A 21,939-nucleotide genomic window follows, 5' to 3' on the forward strand; every position below is an offset into this window, starting at 1 on the left:
TTAATGTTAACAGATAAACAGGAGTAATTAAGTGGTGATGAGACAGGTTCCTCTGGGCATATTGCCTCAAAGTAAATGAAAAGATTACTGTGTACATGCCTCAGTAGCTTGTAAATTAGAGCATGATAATTAGGTGAGGGAAGCTGTTTACCTGCATTCAGTTATTCAGAGTGTTAGCCTAATTATTTCTCTATGTTCAGAGGTTGTACCCGTACTAAAGATAAACCCTCACCTAATGGAAAAGTGTGTAAAATGATGAGCATCACTAAATCAAAGCCATTTTATAGCTGATGAAGCTCTGCATGCTTTTATATATGTATATGCCACTTTTTTTAGTCAGTATCTCTCCAGGAGGAAAATTCAATCACTGAAACAAATATGTATAGCTCTCAAAGCCAGCAGAGAAAACAGTGGCATTCAAAATACTGTTCTGACATTTTTTTCCCAGACAAAGCCTACATATGAAATCTGTTTTTCTGTGTGAGGAAAGCTCAGATGAGTTGTACAATTGTAATTTTGCCAGATATTTCCTTTCTGTGAAAACAACATTTTGCATGGCATACAAGGAACTTAAATTAATTGGTGGCCACCCTGGTGCCAGAAACACAGTGGGACAATACGAAGTTGGACTCTCCAACCCACATCAGACCCATCAGCACTAGCAGCAGTTGTATATAGTGTTCTAGGGGGATATAGAAATTAAACCTAATGCTTTTTTTTTTTTCCTAAATTATGTGTGTTTTTCTTTTTAAAGCCCCGTCCAGTTGGATGATTTTGATGGCTACATCAAGGATATGGCCAAAGATTCTGATTATAAATTTTCTCTGCAATTTGAGGTAAACCTGTAAGGACTGTCCACTCCTAGCTGCCATACTTCAGCCAACATTTTCCCAGGTGTTAGGTTTGTGTGATGTGTTCCTGTGCTCTGCAATGTGCAGTGTGTGCTGTTGTTAGGTGGGTCAGCTTCACATCTCATTCTGCAGAATTTCAAGGCAGGGCTTGGTACCATTAAGGAGTATATTTAGTAAGCTTATCTCACTGTCTCATCCTGTGCAATTCCAGATAATTGTCAGATCAATACACTTCCTTTGTGACATGCTGGTGGCCCAAATTACGTTAGGACTTTTACAACACCTTTAATTTGAGGAGCAGCATTGAAATGAGTAACATCAAAAATATCTTCAAGAGCAACCTTTAACAGTAATTGAAGTACACTATCTTAATTCATCTGCATTTAAGTCAGCTTAGGAATGCTAAACTAAAAAGCTCCACTCTTTGAGTTAACTTCCAAAGGCTTAAAAGGGAAGCAAGGAGACTTTCAGGGTTTTTCCACTATTGTGGGTGGCTGATATACCCTTGCTGCCAGTGAAAAGTCCTTTCATGCATTGTATGTTTGGTGTAAGTAATGAATGTAAAGTCTGGAAAAAATGTTCAAGTGTTCCCCTGAAAAAAGACCAAAAGCCACTTGAGGACCTAGAGAAAGCCCTTAAGGTGACGTGAATGGCTGCCACAGAAAGAATTTATTAACTCCACTGATTTGACACTATTTTGGTTAACTACATGTAGGTGGAGAAGAGCAGGCTGCAGCCACAACCTCCAATAGCAGCAGTGCATTGGCAACATCAGTATATAAAGTGTTTTATGAACATTTTCAGTCTTGTACAAACAGCAAGCATTCACTTCACAAAGATTCATTTTCAGAGTCTTGGTGAGTTTGACCTTGGCATTTTTATCTCTCTTAACTCAGGAGCTAAAACTGATTGGGCTTGATATACCTCACTTTGCCGCTGATCTTCCCATGAATCGCTGCAAAAATCGCTACACAAATATCCTGCCATGTAAGTATGTGCACTGATAAAGTCCCTTGAGAGGGAAAGAAGATTGTTAATAACAGGGGAACCATGACAGATTTTCTGACTGTTAAAAGCCTTTTCTAAAACCTGCGTGTAGAGAGAAGCGAGAGTTCTTTTCTTTTAGATATGAAGAGATGTTTTTGGGGGGATGTTTATCAAGACTGGAGTTAGGAAGTGAGAAATACAATGTTGTTTCTACTACTGAGAAGTGTTACTATATTTTCCTTATGGTTTTAATGGAACCTAAGGGAGCCCTAAGGACTGGCAGTCGGAAGATGCGTTTTGTTGAGTTGTAGTGATGGTACATCCATGTAGTGTTTATTGAAGCAAGCATTGCTCTCTGTTGGTGAATATAGAATCATAGAATCCTTAGAGTTGGAAGGAACCTTTAAAGGCCATCTAGTCCAGCTCCCCTGCAATGAATAGGGGCATGCACAGCTAGATCAGGTTGCTCAGGTCCTGACCCAGTCTAGCCTTGAGTGTCTCTGGGGATGGGGCATCTACCACCTCTCTGGGCAACATGTAAAAGACTTTTTCCTTCTATCCAACATAAATCTACCCTCTTTAAGCTTCAAGCCATTTCCTCTTATGAGCATTCTTTTATTTTTTTTAATAGATTTTTTTTCAGATTGCATGGGATTAATTTTGAGCACCATGCTTAATAGCCAATGATTTTTTCATTTTCTTTTACAGATGACTTTAGTCGCGTCCGGTTAGTCTCAATGAATGAAGAAGAGGGATCTGACTACATTAATGCCAACTATATTCCTGTGAGTAAGAGCAGTGTCCTGAAAAAAAAGCACAATAGCTGCTGGTGGCTCAGTCACAATCTCAGCATCTTCTTTAGCTTCCAGTATTTTGCCGGAAGGGAGGTGTTCTTTCCACCAGCCACCAAAAAATTAAAAGAAAAAAAAAAAAAAAAAGGTGGGGGGAGACATTAGACTTTTCACCATTTTCACCATTTTTTCCCATACTAACACTGAGTGAGCTCTGAATCTTTGTGAAAATAATATATAACAGGTAGAGAAATTAGGGGGAATGAGGAGGTGGTGCAGTGGCTTCTTAAGACAGCTACAAAGAACAATAGAAACCTTTAAACTGGAACCATTTCTAGCTTTCTAATGCACCCAGACTACGTTCCTCTTCATGTTGATGAGCAGCTGTTTACCAGGAAAGAGCACCCAGAATTCTAAAATAACTGAAGTGGAAGCAGAGCTGTTGCCAAGTATTTGAACATTAGGGATGGGCTAAAACCTTGTCAACTCTTTCCACTGTTGCTGCCCAAAGGTTTGCCCTCGTTTTATTCCCACATTCTTCACTGCCCCTTCACTGGTGCTCAGTGTGTGCTGTGTTGAATGCACTACAGCATCTGTTTAGAAAAAGACCTTTGACTTGGTGATGAGCATTTCTGCACGTGTGCCATGAGCAGAGGACAGAGTTGGTACTGCGCTGGAGAGAGCTGAGTCAGGATTACAGAAAAGGGAGGAGCCCTCAAGTGAGTCAGTGAAACCACTTCTCTGTCACTGAGCCATTGTCCACACATGTACTGCTGAATATGTTGCTTGTACTTAGTTTCTGCACGACAGGAGCATGAACCTAAACACTGCTCTTGCATGTGTCTGAGCTAGTAGTGAATCAAGAAGAATGTCCCAGTCTTCAAAAGCATCATTCACAGACCAGAAAGGATTCTAAGATGTAGGATTATGGATAATAGGATTGAATACAGCAATTCTTTTTGGATTGCTGAGTTCTATTTTATTATTTTTTTACAGTTTACATCTACTTGGTTTTACTTACAGCATAGTGCTGAATTTGTCTTCCTAACAAAAGTAGGTGCATCATCTTAATGCTTGTTTTTTTTCCTGAAGGTGGCTTATTTACTGAGTACCTCCTCCAAATTGAACTTGAGCAAGCCAAAAAGTACATATGCCAGAGCAAAATAGGTGTTCTGAAGCATTAAACATGTTAGTGAAAAGCACTTGTCTCTTTGTTTTTTAGGGTTATAATTCACCCCAGGAATACATAGCAACCCAAGGACCACTGCCAGAAACTAGGAATGATTTTTGGAAGATGGTTCTTCAGCAAAAATCTCAAATTATTGTTATGCTCACTCAGTGCAATGAGAAAAGGCGGGTACGTAACAAAATCTTTGGTGTGGTTTAATCACAAGCAATTGCTCACCCCTCCCCCCCAAGTGATGCCCAGCTAGTCCTCAAGAAGTGGAAGAGAGAGAGATGAACTGCCAACCCCTTCAAAACTCCTTCTGCATGATGTCATATGGTATGGAATATCCCTTTGGCCAGTTTCAGTCAGCTGTCCTAATTCTGTTCCCTCCCAGCTCCTTGGACAATTTACTGAGAATGGCCTTGGCTCTGTACAGCACTGCTTAGCAACTACAAACATTGCAACTTATCAATGAAGTTTTTCTCCTAGAGCCAAAACATAGCATCATACCAGACTGGGAAGAAAACAGTTCTGTCCCAGTTGAAACTAAGACAGTCTTATACTATTTTTTTTTCTTTTTTTTTAATAATCTGCTCTGAAACCATATTTATTTATTGGTGGGTGGATTCATTTGCATTAATTTTCACGAGGCAGCATCATTATTAGACCTGGAGTTTCACTTCATTAAGTTATGGTAAACATTACAGGATGGTTAACAGTCTGGAACATCTTTCAGATGAAGAGGCTGAGGAAGCTAGGACTCTTTAGCCTGGAAAACAGTGAAGACATAATGGGAAAGAATGGAGATGAGGGATCCAGACTCTTCTCAGAGGTGCCCTGTGACAGGACAAGAGGCAATCAACACAAATTAAAAGAAATAGAATTCAATCTAAATACAAAAAAAAAAATGCTTTTTTGTTGTGAGAGATGGGGTCAAACACCGGCACAGGTTGTCCAGAGACACTGTGGAGTCTAGGACTTTGAAGATCTTCAAAAGCCACTTGGAAATGGTCCTGGGCACCTTGCTCCGGGTGTCCCTACTTCAGCAGGGGTTGGACCAGATGGACCTATAGGTCATTGTCCATCTCAACATATCTGTGATTCTGTGCTTTTAAGTTTACATAAAAATAAAACGTGTATTATGCTTTATGTTTCCCTTACCATCATAATATAATTGTGTGAAAGATACATTTTTTAAATATATTCTTTTTCCCCACATTTTTTTCCTCTTAGACCTCATCCATGAGGAAATGCAGCAATCTACAAAGAAGATGTGTATTTTCATGCTTTGCTATGCTAATGCTCCCCTTCAGAGAACTAATGCATAACGATGCCTGTAGTTACACAAACAGGAATGATGAAGCTGAAAGTAATTACAGGGTATATTACCTCTTACTGAAAGAGGCGAGCAGTGCTGTAGGCATTTCTAAAGCTGCAGTTCAGTATGTTTTTGATTGTGCTTTTTTTAAAGTATGCATGTAGATATAGATATATTTATGTTTCCCTCTTAGGTGAAATGTGATCATTACTGGCCTTTTACAGAAGATCCTATTGCATACGGGGACATTACTGTCGAGATGCTGTCTGAGGAAGAACACACAGATTGGGTTTATAGGAATTTCCGAATTAGCTATGTAAGTGTATCATGTTTCATAGCTCTACTAGCGGAGTGGGAGCAATTTTTATCCAGGCTTTTCTTTAACATCTGTCCATTTCTGGCATGCACTGAAAAGCACCTAAGAAAATGATGATGGCCTTGCCCCCACTCCACACAAGTAGATGTCTAAATCACATGACTTTCACCTAGGATTGCCATCTCTGTGAACTTGTCAGCAACATGTAAGACCGAAGCAACAGTAGTACATCAGATTATAGACATTCCTGTGGTGCAGATAATTACTGAAAGCTGACAAATATACTTGCTTCTTTTATTCTGCCAGGTGTAATCTTATTGCTGTGAGCCATTCAAAACTTAAAAATACGTATGTAGAAATTGATAATATATTTTCGAATGGGCAACTGTGCAATATTTGTAGCATAAGTTTAGTGCATGGTTCAGACAGGATCTTGTGTAAAATGTGTCCACACAGATGGTTCTCCACTCCCTATTGCTGCTGAAATAGAGCATTTCTCTGCTTTCACTTATTAAAGTAGAGGAAATGGAAGAGGCTTGCAGCTCATTACAAACAGCCAAGCTTCTTTTGCAGCTGCTTCAATAAAGCATGTGAAAATACAGCAAAGAACTGGCATAAGACATGATGGGATCAACTCAGAGGTTGGGCTGTTGTTGTCTACTGAAAATAACAATCAGAGTTCAGTTTGCTGTTCGGGCACTGTCCTCTACCAAAACTAGGACAGCTACTTAATGGGCTTTTGGACTGGTCTCCTTTTTAATATGCTTTCCCTAAGACCTGCTGCTGTTTGTGACCGGAAAAGAGTTTCTGGAATGAAGATCTTTAGCCTGATTTAGAATGGCAAAACTAAAGGCCTTGATTGCCATGGTTTTTGTTGTTGTTGTTGTTGTTTTGGTTTGGTTTGGTTTGGTTGTTTTTTTTTTGTGATAAGATCCTCTCAAACACATAGACAGCCCTCCCCATGTTTTGAGTCCCTTTATGTCTCAAAGAAAACATTGGCTGTACTGAGGATTTTATTTCACCTAACGCTACTAAAGGTTTTAGAAATGCTTTTGAAAATAATGGGTATTTTTCTAAGATCTTTTCTTTGTTGCCTAGCAATGACAATGTTGGGAGGTGCTGTTTTTCCTTCCGTTTTTTCTTTAAACTTCAGAAGAAAAATTCTCGTGAATCCAGTATTAATTGTTTGCCAGCAGTGTTGCTCTTTACCCATGGCAAAGGGAGAAAAGGAGAGGAAATGGAATAGAAAGAGGAAGAAAGCCTAAACTTGAAAAGCGCAACAGTTCTCGATTTATAAGCAAATATATATATATATATATATACATTAAAATTAACTACCATGAAAAAACAATCAAATAAACACCAAAACCATTTCCCAAACCCAGCAGCAAGGGTTTGTACCCTTTTGGCTGACTTTATGATTTTACTGTCTTTGGTGGTCTGTGGATCAGGGGAAAAAAAAAAAAGCAACAACAAAACCTCAGTCTGACTGAACGTGACTGCACTGCTAAAACCTCTGTGAACACGCTGCTGTTCTGCTTTTCCCACTAGGCTGATGAGGTGCAAGACGTGATGCATTTTAACTACACTGCCTGGCCAGACCATGGTGTCCCCACAGCCAATGCCGCCGAAAGCATCCTGCAGTTCGTGCAGATGGTCAGGCAGAAGTCAGTAAAGAGTAAAGGCCCCATGATCATACACTGCAGGTAAACATTTCACAGCCAAGGCAGCAGGGAGTTGAAGGAAAGACCTGGTGAAATAGGTTGGAAGGGTAATTTCTGGGAGGAAGCTTGCTAATACACTGACACATTTATCCCTTGAGTGTCATCTGGCCTTTGATGAACATGCTCCCCTGGCCCTACTGGGAGCAGCTGCCATGCCAGAGGTGATATCATACCATATTGCTTCCTGATGCAATGCTACCCACTGACTTGAGACCCCTTTGTGACTTGTGATGTGAGAGCTGCTCTCAATAGGTCTTCAGAGGAGCGTAAATTGCCAGGCTGCAGTGAATGAGTGTGTGTATGCCCCAGTGACATGGTCCAAAAGAATGTTGAGGCTGGACAAGCTCTGTACCTGCCAGCCCTGCATCACCCACCTCAGACAGCAGCTATGTCGCTGAGCAGTGTGTCAGCACCCTCCAGCCTGGTCCAGCCTGTTGCTGATGTGTTGGTCAGCACTGTGTCTCTCACAGTATGCTTTTGAGTACTACTTCCCAGAAAACAGTCTTTTAGAGTAGTATCTTTTCAAGTTTCCAGAAATGGTGACTAGCGTTCTGATGGATGCAAAACAAGAGCATCTGTAAAACCAGCAAGGCATGCAGCCTTCCCCTACCTCTTAATGGAAAAATACATAGGGGATATTGTTTTGGAGTCCTACTATCAAGAAAGATGCCAGTAAGCCAGGGAAGGAACTAAAATTAGGGCTGTGAAATGGAACTTTTTATATTACTTAATTGTTCTGGGAAGGTATAGGAGAAAGCATTTTCTGTAGCACCTTCTTTCTAATTTGGATGCTTCTACCATCAGAGAGAGAGCTTTTCAGATAACATTTTACACAACACTATATATATTAGACCACATAGATTGTAAATAACAATGTTCTGGATTGAGTGGAAGTGGGGGGAGAAGGAATATATTGATAAACAACAGCGGTTGCTCTCATGCTTTAAAGAATGGGAAGAGCTGACATAATTACAACTTTTCCACTTGCTTTTTTAATATATATCAATTAATGAATCTATGAATATTATGAACATATCAATTAATGAATCTTTCAAATAAGCAGATCAAAAGCTCCATTGTATTTGTCTTTTTTCACATATTAACATTTTTGCTAAAGAAACACAAGCAAAAAATCTGTTTTGTGAAAGCTATGTTGAGACCAACCACTGAAACTTAATCTCAAATACTTCCAAGGCTTTTCTGAAAGTACCACAGGACAGAATAAGGAACTTCTGCTAAGACACTTCTAGCCATAGTAGTAGATACTGTGTTGGCTCTCTTTAGGTCACTGGGGCAAATAGTTGAAGGAACGGCAGCTCAAATAGTGTGTTCCTCAGTCCCTTCAGTAGCAGGGAAAAATACTGCAAAGAACAGGAAAACCCACCAAATGAACATACAGCTAAGAGGCTGGTGCTCTTGGTGGAATTTTGTTTTTTCAATTATGGAGTGGTTTGTACAGCACTAGGCCTGGCAACAGGTGGGGATCACCTGTCTCATGGGGGAAAAGTATTCTAGCCTAGGAGTTGATGGAGTTCACTGAGAAGGCTTTAAAGTAGGTTTTAAGGGGGAAAGGGATAAAACCAGGCTTACTACAGATGAACTTACTACAGACAGCATGCAGGGTTGGGGATGAGATCCAAAGCCAAGCTGAAGAGCGTCTACAACAATGCACACAACATGGCCAATAAACAGGAGGAGTTGGAAGCCCCTGTACAGCAGGAAAACTGACATAGTCATCACCACTGAAATATGGTGGGATCACTCTCACAACTGGACTGCTGCAATGGATGGCTATAAGGTCTTCAGAAGGGATAGGAAAGAAAGGAGAGGTGGTGAGGTTGCTCTGTGTGTTAGGGAGTGGTTTTATTTTGTAGACCTCAACACTGGTAATGATAAGGTCAAGTCGTAATGGGTAAGGATCAGGGGAAAGAACAACAAAGCTGCTACAGACCACCCAGCCAGGGTGAAGAGGCAGATAAAGCATTCTACAAACGGTTGGCAGAAGTCACATAGTTGTAGCCCTTGTTCTCCTGGGGGATTTCAACTTACCAAATGTTTGTTGAAAATAAAATACAGCAGGGATGAAGAGGAATGTGTGGAAGATAATTTCCTAACACAGCTGGTAAGAGAGTCTTACAGGGATCTATCAGGTCCTTCTAGACCTGCTGTTCACAAACACAGAAGGACTGGTGGGAGATACGGTCATGGGAAGCTGTCCTGGGCATAGCGATCATTAAAATGATTGAGTTCTCTGTTCTTGGTAAAGTCAGGAAGAGGATCAGTGAAAGCAATACCCCAGACTTCTGGAGGGCAGACTTTGGGCTATTTAGGATACTGGCTGTGAGAGTCCCTTTGGTAGACAGTCTTGAAGGGCAAAGGGATCTAGGAAGGCTGGACATTCCTCAAGAAATAAAATCTCAAAAGCGCAGGAGCAGATTGTCCCTGTGTGTCAAAAGATGAGCTGATGTGGAAGAAGACCAGCCTGGCTGAATAGGGAGCTTTTGCTGGGACTGGGAAAAAAAGAGAGTTTACCTCCTTTGGAAGAAGGGGCAGGAAACCTGGGGAAAGTACCAGGATGTTGCAATGATATGCAGGGAGAGAAAGGCAAAAGCCCAGCTGGAACTTAATCTGGCCACCATTGTAATAAGAGAAGAAAAAGTGTTTTTACAAATATATTAACAAAAGGAGAGCCAAGGAGAATCTCCATCCCGTATTGGGTGTGGTGGGGAACTTGCCTCAAAGGATGAGGAAAAGACCAAGGTACTGAGTGTCTTCTTTGCATCTGTCTTTAATAATCAGAACAGTTATCTTCAGGGAACTCAGCCCTCAAGCTGGAAGATGGGTGGAGAGCAGAATAAAACCGACTAATTCTGGAGGAAACAGTTAGTGACCTGCTGCTCAACCTGGACTGTCACAATTTAATGGGGCCAGATGGGATCCACTGGAGGGTACTGAGGGAGCTGGCAGAAGTGCTTGCCAAGCCGTCTTCCTCCATTTATCAGCAGTTCTGTTCAACTAGGGAGGTCCCAGATGACTGAAGACTTGCTAATGTGATGCCCATCTACAGGAAGGGTCAGAAGGAGGATCTAGGAAACTACAGGTCTGTCATCCTGACCTCAGGATTGGGGAAGGTTATGGAGTAGATCATCTTGAGTGTGTTCACACAGCATGTGTGTGACAACCAGAGGATCAGGCCCAGCCAGCATGGGTTCATGAAAGGCAGGTCCTGCTTGACCAACCCAATTTCCTGCTATGACCAGATGACCTGCCCTAGTAAATTATCTAAGCTGCAGGATATCTACTTTTTACAGTGCCTCTTATTTTCTTCTATGCCCATTCCTTGAATAGCCTAAACAAGATATATGTCTGTATTTGTTGCAGTGCTGGAGTGGGACGAACAGGAACATTCATAGCCCTGGACTGGCTCTTACAGCACATCCGTGACCATGAGTTTGTAGATATATTGGGCCTGGTGTCTGACATGAGGTCCTACAGAATGTCCATGGTGCAGACAGAGGTAGGATGCTGTGTCAATTCACTTTGGTGTGAATGTATCATGGGATCTCTCTCATGCTCCTCTGCAGCTTGCTCATGTTCAGTGATTGTTTGTTGTTCCTTTGAACTTTGTCAAAGTAGCTACGAATCGAGAAAATTAAGTTTTCATCTTTATTGAAATATTGTCATATCGTTAATCTACTGCATAGCTGAGAGTCTGATAAAATGTCTTCAATCTCACTGATGTCTTCCAGAGGTGATGAGCTATTCTCACTTTCTGAAAAAAAAAATCAATGTGTAAAAATGCATTGGAAGAGATTACCATTTAAAAATTTCAAACCATTTTGAAAAGAATTGGACATGCTGAAGGGATTAATGACTCATGAAGTGATATCAGTATTGGATAGCCACTCACAGGTTTTCAGGATTGTATCATCTGGCCTAGCATATGAACTAAGTTGTGTGATGGCACTACAAATACCCAAAGCAAGAGGGACAAAAGAACCATGAGAGATTTGCCAGAGACCACCCTGACCCACTCTCTGTATGTATATTTACTACGCACCTCTTTTTATGTTGGAGGGAGACATTACATAATAGTCATATCAGAACATCTGTATGGAAAAATATGCCCAAACTCTTATTCCAAAACAGATGGTTTTATGCATCTGGAATCTTCCCAGTTCCTCTACTAATGACGGAAAGATTTCATGCTTGTTTTACTCTGCTGTTAGTGGAGACGTAAAAGAAGCTGGCAACCTTGATACAGCTGGAAGGACCACCATCACTGTTAGCAGCCTGGCTCTGACAGATAATCTGTTGCCAAGGATTCCTTATCCCAGAGCAAAGCAGAAAAGACCTAGCAGCAGGGGTGAGGGAGGAGAAGGAAAAGCGACAGGGATGCCAGCTACTGTCTAGGAATTAAAAAATTCAGCCTCAGATCATTCTGGATCATTCACATAAACCACCACTTTTCAACACAATTCCCTAGAAGGCCTTGTATAAACACCAGAAAACAAATCCTGGTACTTTATTTTGGCTGCAGCTGCATTAACACTCCTGAGGTGATGCGATTATTGTTTTTTCTAACATAAAAGCTCACTGCCTGCCTGGGGCTGATGCCCAGTCCTGCCGAGCCTTGTGCAGATGTCAGCAGGTGGCACTGGCACCCAGGTGCAGGGCCACTGGAATGGCTCTCTTTAGAAAACCTGAAACCACACACCTGGGCTGACCTGAGCTCACATTTCCTCACATGCTGGAACATTGGCTCTGTCTCGTGGAGCAGTTAAAAAAAAAATAGCACAAGCCTGAAAAAGAGGTTAGAATGGAGAACACCCTGAATTAAAACTAGTCACTTCAAACCAAAGGGTGTAAAGAAATCCTGGCTTTTATGTGGCCTGAAACATACTTCAAGCTCATCCTGATACCTGCTGGGATCAGCAGACCACTGAGGGCAGGGGATGAGATCCACATTCAGGTTTTGAAGGTTTAAACTGCCTCTGTCTTTGGAGAGCCATTTTTACTCAAGAGCCACTTGTTCCCCATGCCTTGTGCACATAAGGATTACTGGAGGATTTGTTGGGGTTTGCCTTCTCATTCCTTCTTTGCCTTTGGAATAAACTCAAGTGATAACTTCTATATTTGAAACCAAAATACAGTGTTTCTCTGTATGATGATTTGCTTTCAGTGTAGTGTGCACAGGGGGTGATAAATCCCCAAATAATTAACCGCTCTGTGAGCAAACCTAGGTTTCAGCAGATTTTTATGAGTGCAGAATACAGGCTTGTGTTCATCACTGTTGAAAATGCATAGCTAATGGTGGTGACTGTGCTGAAAAATAGTATTTTGTAGCTGAGAATTTGCATGCACTTCAGCTTCCAGTCAGGCCCTCACAGCGAACACTACAACATGGTGTTAATTTGTCTCACTGCATCTCTCACAGTACGATGCTGGGGGAAGCTAAAGTGAGTTTTTGTGCTTCCAAAGCTGCTGCGTGCAATGGTAAGAGGCTATTATTTTGGGAGCAGAGAACTCACTGTACATTGTGAAGGGATAGGGAGGGCAAAACAGGAAAGCTGTGCAGATGGCTGCTATGAACCACTGAACTGTTTCACTGTTTGAGTTCTCATCAGACTTTGTGAGTTGCAAAAATGCCAATTCCCTTAATTCTTTCTTCCAGGAACAATACATTTTTATTCACCAGTGTGTGCAATTGATGTGGCAAAAGAAGAAGCAGCAGTTCTGCATAAGCGACGTCATATATGAGAATGTCAGCAAGTCCTAGTTTGGAGTCCCAGGCGGTAAGTCAGGGAAGCCTTGTGTTAAGCTCAGAGCTCAGCATCCCCACTGCTTGGTAGCAACCAGCATCACATCATGGCTTTATGCTTGTCATGCTGAGGGAGCTTTGCTTGGGGCTTTCTTCCTAGGCCTCTCTCTGCTCTGAGGGGATTTTCAATGGAGAGTGCAAGCAAAATCCCCTCAGACTCTTGCATTAAATAATTCACTTCCCTTGGCAGTGTAAGGGTTTGTTGGCTCACACGTTCAAAGAATTAGAGAATCCTGAAATCCTAAGGATTTAACTGAAGCTCTCCCTCCACTTGTCCTCCTACACCCTGCAGTGAGTGAAGGGTTCAGACAGAGGGAGGATTTATACCATCCTCACATCCCTCCCAGCTGCAGGTTACCAAGGCCAGCAGAGGGACTGTGTTGGGCTGCCAGCACTGCTGGCATGTCAGCAGGGCTTTCTAAGGAGTAAGATGGGAACTCAGGAGCTCCAGCAGGGAATGCTGGGAGCCAGGGAACAGGAGGGCTCTCAACCAGGCACTGCCATGAGCAGAGGTCACCACAGTGCTTTTCCACCAAGTCCCAGGGACTGCCTTGGTGCAGACTGCAGCATGGCCCAGTCCCCAGCAGCACACCAAGCAGCACTTTGGGGTTTTCTGTTGAAGCAAGCACATTTCCTTTTGCTTTGGGCTCACTCTGTGAGGACACATGGCCCTGCCTCAGCTAGTGAGCTTTAGTTCATTAGGTGGCAGTAATAAGCCAGCCATAACCTTAACATTTGCTTCTGGGTGAAGGAGGAGGCTGCACGCTGCTGACACAAAGTGGATTCTCAGCTACCTCATGGAGAGTCACGATAGGCACCAGCCATCTCCACTGGCATTCTGTGGCGTGGCACAGGCACCTGTATCAGCATCTATGCATGTCATTCCCCTGCTCATGAAACACACCCATGACTTTGCATGGGCCTCACTTCCCCACCTGCAGGGAATTCACCATCTAAACAGAGGGCCAGAGCCTCATTATACAGTTAGGCCTCTGTATGGATGTCTGGCAGAACTATACGCCAAGATCTCTGTGTATTTCCTTATCTAGTTCTAACGTGTTCTCTCCGTGTTGTACTGTTCCAGGTGAGACCATGAAGCACACCCATCTTCCCTCGCTTCCGATTTTTTTTCTTTCGGTGGCTTGAACCACCACGAGAGACCGCTGCCTTGCGGTATGCGGACAGTGAGAAACAGAAACTTTAACTTTCAGAAGCACTGGGGAGAAAAAGCCTTAACAAGCCTGCGGTGTCTTTTGAACTGTTTTAATTTCTGGACATTTTTTTAAATACTGGACCAAATTCAACTGAACAACATGAAGGAAAAGACACTACAAGATGTGCATAAAATAGAGTGCTCCAGAGCATTGGGTTTTCTTGTTTGGTACTTTCAGTTATTTTATTTGTTTCTGTGCAGGTTGGGCTTAAGGTTAAAGTAAGTAAGTAAGTGCAATATTTTTTTAAGGGTTGAATGAAGACCTTTCTTCATGTGTCACTGGTCTGTGCTAACGTCCATAGGAGAGCAGGCATTGTTAGTATCTAATAATACCTCATTAGTGAATAGCGAGGCATGAACATACATGAAGAAATCTGGAGATTGTGAAAGAGGTGGGGGGAAGGGGTGCTGGGTACCTGGATTGAACTGTTTCCTGCAGCCCTGACATTCTCTGCTTGGAGCGTGGGGAAATGCAAGACCCAAGGAATGGACTGTCCTTCAGAAATGCAGACCATGGGGCCCGAAGCTGAAGCAGGCAGCTGAGGAACGGGGTCGCTGTGGTTTGTGACAGTGCTGCTAGGAATAAAGCAGAGAGATTGCTCTTTTCTCCAACCTTTCCAGTAACGCCACTGAGAAGGTTATTTTTTTTAGATCAATCCAATCCAAGCGCAGCTGAGGTAGCTTCGACTCCATTTCTATAGCATCTAACTGTCTGAGCAATCTATGGTGCCTATGCCCCTCATTTGTTTATTATTTTTAATAAGTATTAAACCTGTGTAAAAATGTGAAGCTGATTCAGGTTGGGTTAAAACAAAAATGTGCTTTAATGGATGTAACTATTTTTCCGAGCCAGGAATTCACGGTGTTACGAAAACATTTTTTTTTTTTTGGCATGTGAAGGGATATGGTTATTGCTTTATTGCTACGAGGCTGCCAAAGCATCGGGACAGATTCCTGCAGGGACGTCGGGTCAAGGCGATGGGCTCTTTTCCTTTTTGCTGTCAGTTTCAGTTCTAGTCAGAATAATTAGCTATATATATTTTTTTGTCTTTGTATAATTCCAGTACATCATTGTGTATTGTGACATGGATGCTGTCAGAATGGATGTTTGATGGCATTTTGTAGCCTGTTGCTTTTTGTCACCTCATTGGAAGTTAGCAGCAATGGTAACTCAATGTAAAAAAAAAACAAACTTGAACTGAAAGTAAACACACTGGATTGCTCACCTGTGAAGAAGTCACTGTCAGCAAAACAGCAAGTGCACCCACACATACTTTGTATTCACCGCACAGCCAGTGTATCAGAGGTGGTAGCTCAGCCACTTCCAGGAGCCTGATATCCTCCTTCAGATGACAATGGGTTTATTTGTTTTTTAAAGTGCTATTCCTTCAGCTGATAAATGGGTGTATATTCCTTTAATATCTACTCCATCTCAGTAATGGTTATAATGGAAAACTTCCTTCAAACTCTCCCACATGCGCTATGCAAAGCTGCATAGATAGCATAACTCTTAAATAAACCAGGTCCTTTTGAAGGGTATTGAAAGAAACAAGACACTACCTCTGATTATTAAATGGGAGGTGAAGAAGTGCACACTTTTTCTCCTTCCATGCATCTGCTATCACTTTGACAGTTTCCACTGGGTCCACTCCTAAAGCAGCGCTGCCATGGCTGGAAATGGACGCAAATGGGCAGGGAGCCATCTTCATGGGGTAGGCTGCTAACAAGAAAGGGTTCAATGATACCGCTGTTTCTGCTCCTTCATAAGTGCACTTCAGCTGGAGGGTAACTGGGAACGGCCATGATTTGCTGGCCTAATTTGAACAAAAGCCAGAATGATAAAAGAGCACTTGACAGTCCAGACCTTGCCTTTTTGTTGGTTTATATATCACAGTGTCATCATACGCTTACTTAGAAAACATGTTCACACTCTTCTAGAGAACTTTTAGCAAGGACAAAAAACAACAAATCCACAAAGGTACAAATGTTCTTGTTTTCTCATCTAATGCCCTCTGTGCCTTGCCCACTGATTCTACATTTATTCTGTATCATAGCCCAGAGTAACCAGGTTACTTTTAAAACACTGATGTGCACACAAACTATCACAATGTGAGCTGGCTGTAACTGAACCTTCTCTGACCATAACAAAGTACGAGGCTGCTGCAAAGATGCCAACATCACACTGTTGCTAACTATACTGCCTGAAGAGCCTGAATTTTTAATGCTTGTGAAAAAGTATACCACTTACATGTTAGCAGGTATATCTCTTTCCTTCTGTTTTGTATGGTAATTGTTGAGTCACAGCCTGAACCACTGATTGAGCACCTGGGGAAAAGACCCAGTCAGCCCTGGGAGCCCAGGTGAAGGCAATTCACCTGTGCACCCAGAAGGGGTAGAGCCTGGCTCCACCTCTCTTAGACCTCATTTAAGGGCTGACTGCCACTGTGAAAGGATCTCTGGTTGGAGATCCCTCCCTTATGGTGTTTTCCTTATGAGCTTAAATCTTCAGACACAGGTGAGCACTTTTCCTTTGTAGCATCTTCCGATTGTGCCGATCCCTTTGTCATTACATCTCTTATATCACCATTCTACCACACTGATCTTTCTGATTGTTACAAGTTGCTACTTTCCAAAGCCAATTGCTATTAAGAACAAACAAACAAAAACCCCTTTCTTCAGACAAAATATCCTTTCCTAACCTATGTATTATACAAACCTGCCTAAGTGCGTGTTGGGATGGAAGTAACACCTCTCCTGGCCTTCTTCACTGACACTTCCAAAGCAATAGGAGTGTCTGAGAGACAGTGTGGCTTGAAAGAAGCATGTAGAGCCTTTAGCATGAATTGACACTTTCTGCAGCCAGCTTTACCTTATCATGGAAGCAAGCTAACTAAAAAAGTGGGCAGAAGTGACTGATGTTACAGGGTATGTGCAAAGGAAGCATAAAGCTGCTGAGTGAGCATGGATGGGATGCCAAAGCTCCTCCACCCTGTTATACACTTTCTGCAGTGTATCCTTCTAAAATATTAATGTTAAAAACAAAAATCACAATGTGCTGCTCAAAGCCTAGATAAGACATTTGGAATGAAATGCTGCATTTGGGCATTTCATTTTCCTTTAAAGCAATGAGAATTTTGAAGGAAATTATTTATTTTCATTTGCTTAACCCTAAATCAATCCTCCTTTTGATTTCTCATAACTGCCACCAGGCTGTAAACTCAAAAACCGCACAGTGGAGGTGTGAAGCTCCCTGGAGTGCCTTAAGCCATCAAGGAAAATCCAGGAAAAAGGGAAATATCTGCCTTAACATCACTTAAATTTCACAGATAGTTACATAGAAGTCATATGGTCTAATTCAGCAACGTTGAAGTGTAAAATACAGCTTCAAGCTTTACTTTTCATTAGCAGTTAATTTAAAAAATAATAATAATTTGAAAAAAATGCAGAAAAAACAAAATCAAGGGAAACAAAGCATACAGATTATTCTGCTTACATGAAAGGGTTTTCCTGTTTTCCTCCCAGGTGTCTCCAGATCTCTGAGAATACTGACTGTGTTCAGATTAAAAACAACTACTGACTACAAAACCAGCTGAGAAGCCACCTCTTTTCCTTCAGAGAAGGTATATGGGGCTTCTTCTAACACTTCTGTGTATGAAACTCCATGAAGTCTAAGGTGGTGGCTTCTTCTGAGTGAAAACAAAGCTGTTCTATGCAAGAACAAAGTTGCAGTGAATATGAAAACTGGCTTCGTATTTTGGTACCTAACAGGGAAAGAGAGGTGCAAGAAGCCATCACTATGACTTTTATGGTATCAGATGTACTTTCCACATGAAAAGAGAGTGACTTTAATTTTTATGTCCAGGTTTCAAAGATCTTTTTAAGTATCCTACTTCTGTACTTATAAGCAGTGAAGTATCTATGTAAGAACAGCTTGAGACTTTCCTTTATGTTGTTAGTCTCTTATCACCCAGTGAAGGGAACTGCCATACAGCAAACACATCAGGCTGGGTAGGTACAGATAGTAGTAGGTAGTACAAGAGAGGGCACAGGAAAGAAAATTTAAGATGTGGTTTAGAGAGTAGTTCAAATATTGGGAGGGCCAGGCCTGACTTTTAATGACAAGTTGGTCAACTTTCTCTCATACAGTTGTGTGTATAGGTTGAGTGGATGCAGTCATCATGCATGTGTTCTGGTTCAAATGCCTCCAGTAGGGAGCATGTGATAGGGGAATCGTCATCTCTTTCAGAATGTAAGACAAAAATCTTCTTCTTGGCAACTGCTGCGGCATTTGGAGTCTTATGTTTGGGACTTCTCACTTTCAGAACCATTTCTGAGTAAGACCACATTTAAACAACAGGTGTCATATGTACTTTTAACCAGAGTAAATATATCCATTGACACACAACCAACACACAGAAATAGTATTTGTAAGGACATTTACAATAAATGGCACTAAACACCTTTATTAAGATTTTAATTTCTTTTATGAAAAAAATGAATAGGATTCTTTTTTTTTTTCCTTGTACACAGAGGAAAAGCAAACTAATGGCAAAAATCAAGAACACTTTCTTATTTCAATACCGTCTTTGTAGCCACAAAGATACAACTATTTAACAGACAAGAAATACTGTTTATTGCAGACTTTAAGCTGATTCATGTGGAAAAGGCACTATGAAACTTAATCAAACTAGATGATTAAATTTGTCTAAATTAAGTGATATTATATATTATATATAATACATATATTATATATAAAATCACAAGACCATTTGAAGTAACAGAACATTTTTGTGACAAAAATCATCGCATCTTCAAAAATAATATTTGCTGGAAGGGTTGCTTCCTTTTCTCTCCCTTTTGCCACCAGGAATCCAATTTTCCAAAAGATTACATTCATAAAGGAGCAACAGCTTTTTACATATGGAAAAACTGATGTCTGGGATCAACACGCAAAGTCTAGATTACACACTGTTCCTCTGACAGGTTAAGTTACAAACAAAAAATGCAAGTGTATTAAAAATAATGAGAATTGTTTCATGGCTACCTACAGCACATCTGATCCCCTCTTTCAGCTGAGTTGTGTTACTGTTTTCTATTAATTCCTTCTTGTGCAATATTATTGTTCATCACGAGTGAAGTACTGATAAAATCAAAGTACAGAGTATTATTTTGGTACAAACAGCGTCATTAGTAATAAAATACCTTGGGAGCAATGCAAGAAAGATTCAGTCTATGCTGGGCTGCTGTTCATACCCTAAACATTACCTCTTTGCTGGCATCAACTAAACATCCTGCAGCTGAATGCACTGTAAGAAAGACATAGTTGCAAACTACAGCTGGCAATGGAATCCAGAACTGTATTATTACTGAAGGGTTCAAATGCTTTTTATTGCTGGCTCAACTTTTCCAGGATGGATCAAAAATAAAACTACTTTCCAGTTTACCTGTCACTGAAAGGTTAATTCCATAAAGCCAAGGCTTGTCTTTGGGTATAAGTGACTCTAGTGCCAATAGTTTCACCTGTCATTGGATTTCTCATTTTCATTTTTAATGAAGAGAAGCCAGCAGCAAGTACTTCTGCAGATACTACTGTAAGTTTTCTTTATGATGGCTAGTTATGTACTTTTACACAGTAATAAGACGTTCCCCTTCACTAAAGCAAAGCTGGACTGTATAATGCTATGGTCAGCGGAACTAAAGACAAGAGGAAAGACTTCTAGTGGCTGCTTCCTTCATCAAAAGACTCCACACCGGAATCTGATGCAGCTGCACTGATTTTTTCTTGCCGTCTTCTCATAATTTCTTGCAGTTCTGAACTGCCACTGTTAGCCTATAAAGAAGGAAAAAAGAAGAGCTGTTAATCTGTGATTTTGACAAAGGATGAAGTTCTACTGACAGCATTTTATTAAGGTAGATGTTTGAACAAATTAAACGTACCCTGCAGCTCCGAAACTAAAAATGCACTAAGAATCTGGTTACATGACATTTGGAAAACAGAAGCATTTACATTATTCCTAAATGTAGACCAGAAAAGAGCCTACAGTTAATCCAGCTTGATTTTTAATACAACTGGGTACCATTACTTCTCATGCAAGTAAGCCCCCATTAGCACTGGATATTCATGGAATGAAATACAGCCTAAATACAGAGTTAAAGTCCACCAAGTTTGCTAGGATTCCACCTGAGTACTTAAAAATCATGGCAATAATATTTAGAAATCAAAGCACAAAAATCCTTGGGCTTTTAGATCTACATCGCCACAAAATTCACACATGCCCATGGGTTTGCACAGCCAAAGCCTAAGTAAGGATTTGGATTACTAATCTTAGTATCCTACATCATACTGTGTGCCATCAAGCATTTGCTAATCAAAGATGCAGTACTAAAACCCAGAGCACAGTAATAAAGACTTGAATCCCGTTAATGTATCAGTGTTGCCCGAGAACAGCATTTTGAGGACAAGGCTTAATTTCACATCTAGGGTGAAAGTTCTGAAGAGCTAGGGGAAATAGATTTCTTTGAAAACATAAATTACATTATTAATAAGGCCAGGATATGCATATAGTAGAGCATAACTTCACAAAGCATGCATGACTTTGAATAAGGCTACAACAGCATGAAATAAGATCTATATCACTGCTGTGTTACTTGCTGGTGGCATGGCCTTTCAAGCTTAAACAGTAGCTTCCCAAATATCCCCTCGCTCCCTCGCTGAGGAAGCAGAAACTGTTTTTGAAACTCATGAAATAAATTTCTGGACTGTTACAAGGAAAATATCTTCCAGCTGATTCTTCAACTTTCTCAAAATCCTGCAACTCAGAATTTATCTCATGACATGAAACTTAACTTAGATTTATCCCATTAGGTGTATTACAATGCATTATCTCATGCCGTGAGCTGGCAGACAGGTTGAACATCTAAAGAGAGAGAGGGTTTTATCCTAGCTAAAGTACCATTGGTCTCTCCCCTGCTCCCTGAGTGGGAGCACAAAGCAGGGGGCACATAACTAACTCCCTGAAGGTAACAGACCACCTGGATTTGTTTTCATTCATCTTGCCCTTGCCCACTTGGTTCCACACGTAGAGCAAGAACAGTAGCTGCCCATTACTTCAGTAATGCATAAAAAACGTTAGCAAATACCCGAAAACTTGCTTTATCGTGGGTCACACAGAAATTCTTCTTCTGTGAAGAACTGAGCTGCCAAAGCTGCAACAGTTAATCTTCCTGATAACATCAGTAACAACCTGACTGATGGGCCTGAAAAGCAACTGCAGTACAACACGTGGCCCAGCACAACGGGCACATACTGCTGACACAGGGAACAGCATAGCTCAGTAACCTATGGCTGTTTTGGGGAACACAATTCTTTGAATAGATTCTTAGACCTCAGCTTTGCTGATTCACTCAGCTTAGTCTCTAACCAAACAATGAGGTATTAGTAAGCCAGTAAACTTTACATGCTTTAGACTCCGACTGCTGAAATCGGAATCAACAAATGCAACGTCAGAATCATGAAATGGCTCGGGTTGGAAGGGATCTCATAGATCATGCCAACCCCCTGCCATGGGCACAGTTGCCAACCACTAAATCAGGCACTAGACCAGACTGCCCAGGGCCACATCCAACCTGGCCTCGAACACCTTCAGGGAGGGGGCATCCACAGCTTCTCTAAGCAGCTCATTCCAGCACTTCATCACTCTCTCAGTGAAAGGCCCCATTGATCCATCACATTTCTATGTCTGTGTTGTTC

The 21,939-nt window shown here is 41.3% G+C and overlaps 2 protein-coding genes across 17 annotated transcripts in view; one reads left to right on the plus strand and one right to left on the minus strand.

Moving 5' to 3' along the window:
- The window catches only part of PTPRO (protein tyrosine phosphatase, receptor type O), a 149,213-nt gene extending 133,799 nt beyond the window's left edge, over positions 1 to 15,414 (plus strand). For both annotated transcript variants that reach the window (NM_204122.3, XM_015289829.4), the window contains 9 exons: positions 755 to 836; positions 1,748 to 1,838; positions 2,547 to 2,623; positions 3,852 to 3,986; positions 5,309 to 5,431; positions 6,983 to 7,137; positions 10,537 to 10,672; positions 12,830 to 12,950; positions 14,061 to 15,414. In NM_204122.3, coding sequence (NP_989453.3) covers positions 755 to 836; positions 1,748 to 1,838; positions 2,547 to 2,623; positions 3,852 to 3,986; positions 5,309 to 5,431; positions 6,983 to 7,137; positions 10,537 to 10,672; positions 12,830 to 12,934 — 904 coding nt within the window. In that variant the 3' untranslated portion in view covers positions 12,935 to 12,950; positions 14,061 to 15,414. The remainder of the gene's footprint in view (positions 1 to 754; positions 837 to 1,747; positions 1,839 to 2,546; positions 2,624 to 3,851; positions 3,987 to 5,308; positions 5,432 to 6,982; positions 7,138 to 10,536; positions 10,673 to 12,829; positions 12,951 to 14,060) is intronic.
- Positions 15,415 to 18,608: 3,194 nt separating this feature from the next.
- The window catches only part of EPS8 (epidermal growth factor receptor pathway substrate 8), a 131,236-nt gene continuing 127,905 nt past the window's right edge, over positions 18,609 to 21,939 (minus strand). For all 15 annotated transcript variants that reach the window (XM_040655696.2, XM_416405.8, XM_040655645.2 and 12 more), the window contains one exon: positions 18,609 to 20,019. In XM_040655696.2, coding sequence (XP_040511630.1) covers positions 19,906 to 20,019 — 114 coding nt within the window. In that variant the 3' untranslated portion in view covers positions 18,609 to 19,905. The remainder of the gene's footprint in view (positions 20,020 to 21,939) is intronic.

Source organism: Gallus gallus, chromosome 1, assembly GCF_016699485.2.
Source record: "Gallus gallus isolate bGalGal1 chromosome 1, bGalGal1.mat.broiler.GRCg7b, whole genome shotgun sequence".
Taxonomy (NCBI): domain Eukaryota; kingdom Metazoa; phylum Chordata; class Aves; order Galliformes; family Phasianidae; genus Gallus; species Gallus gallus.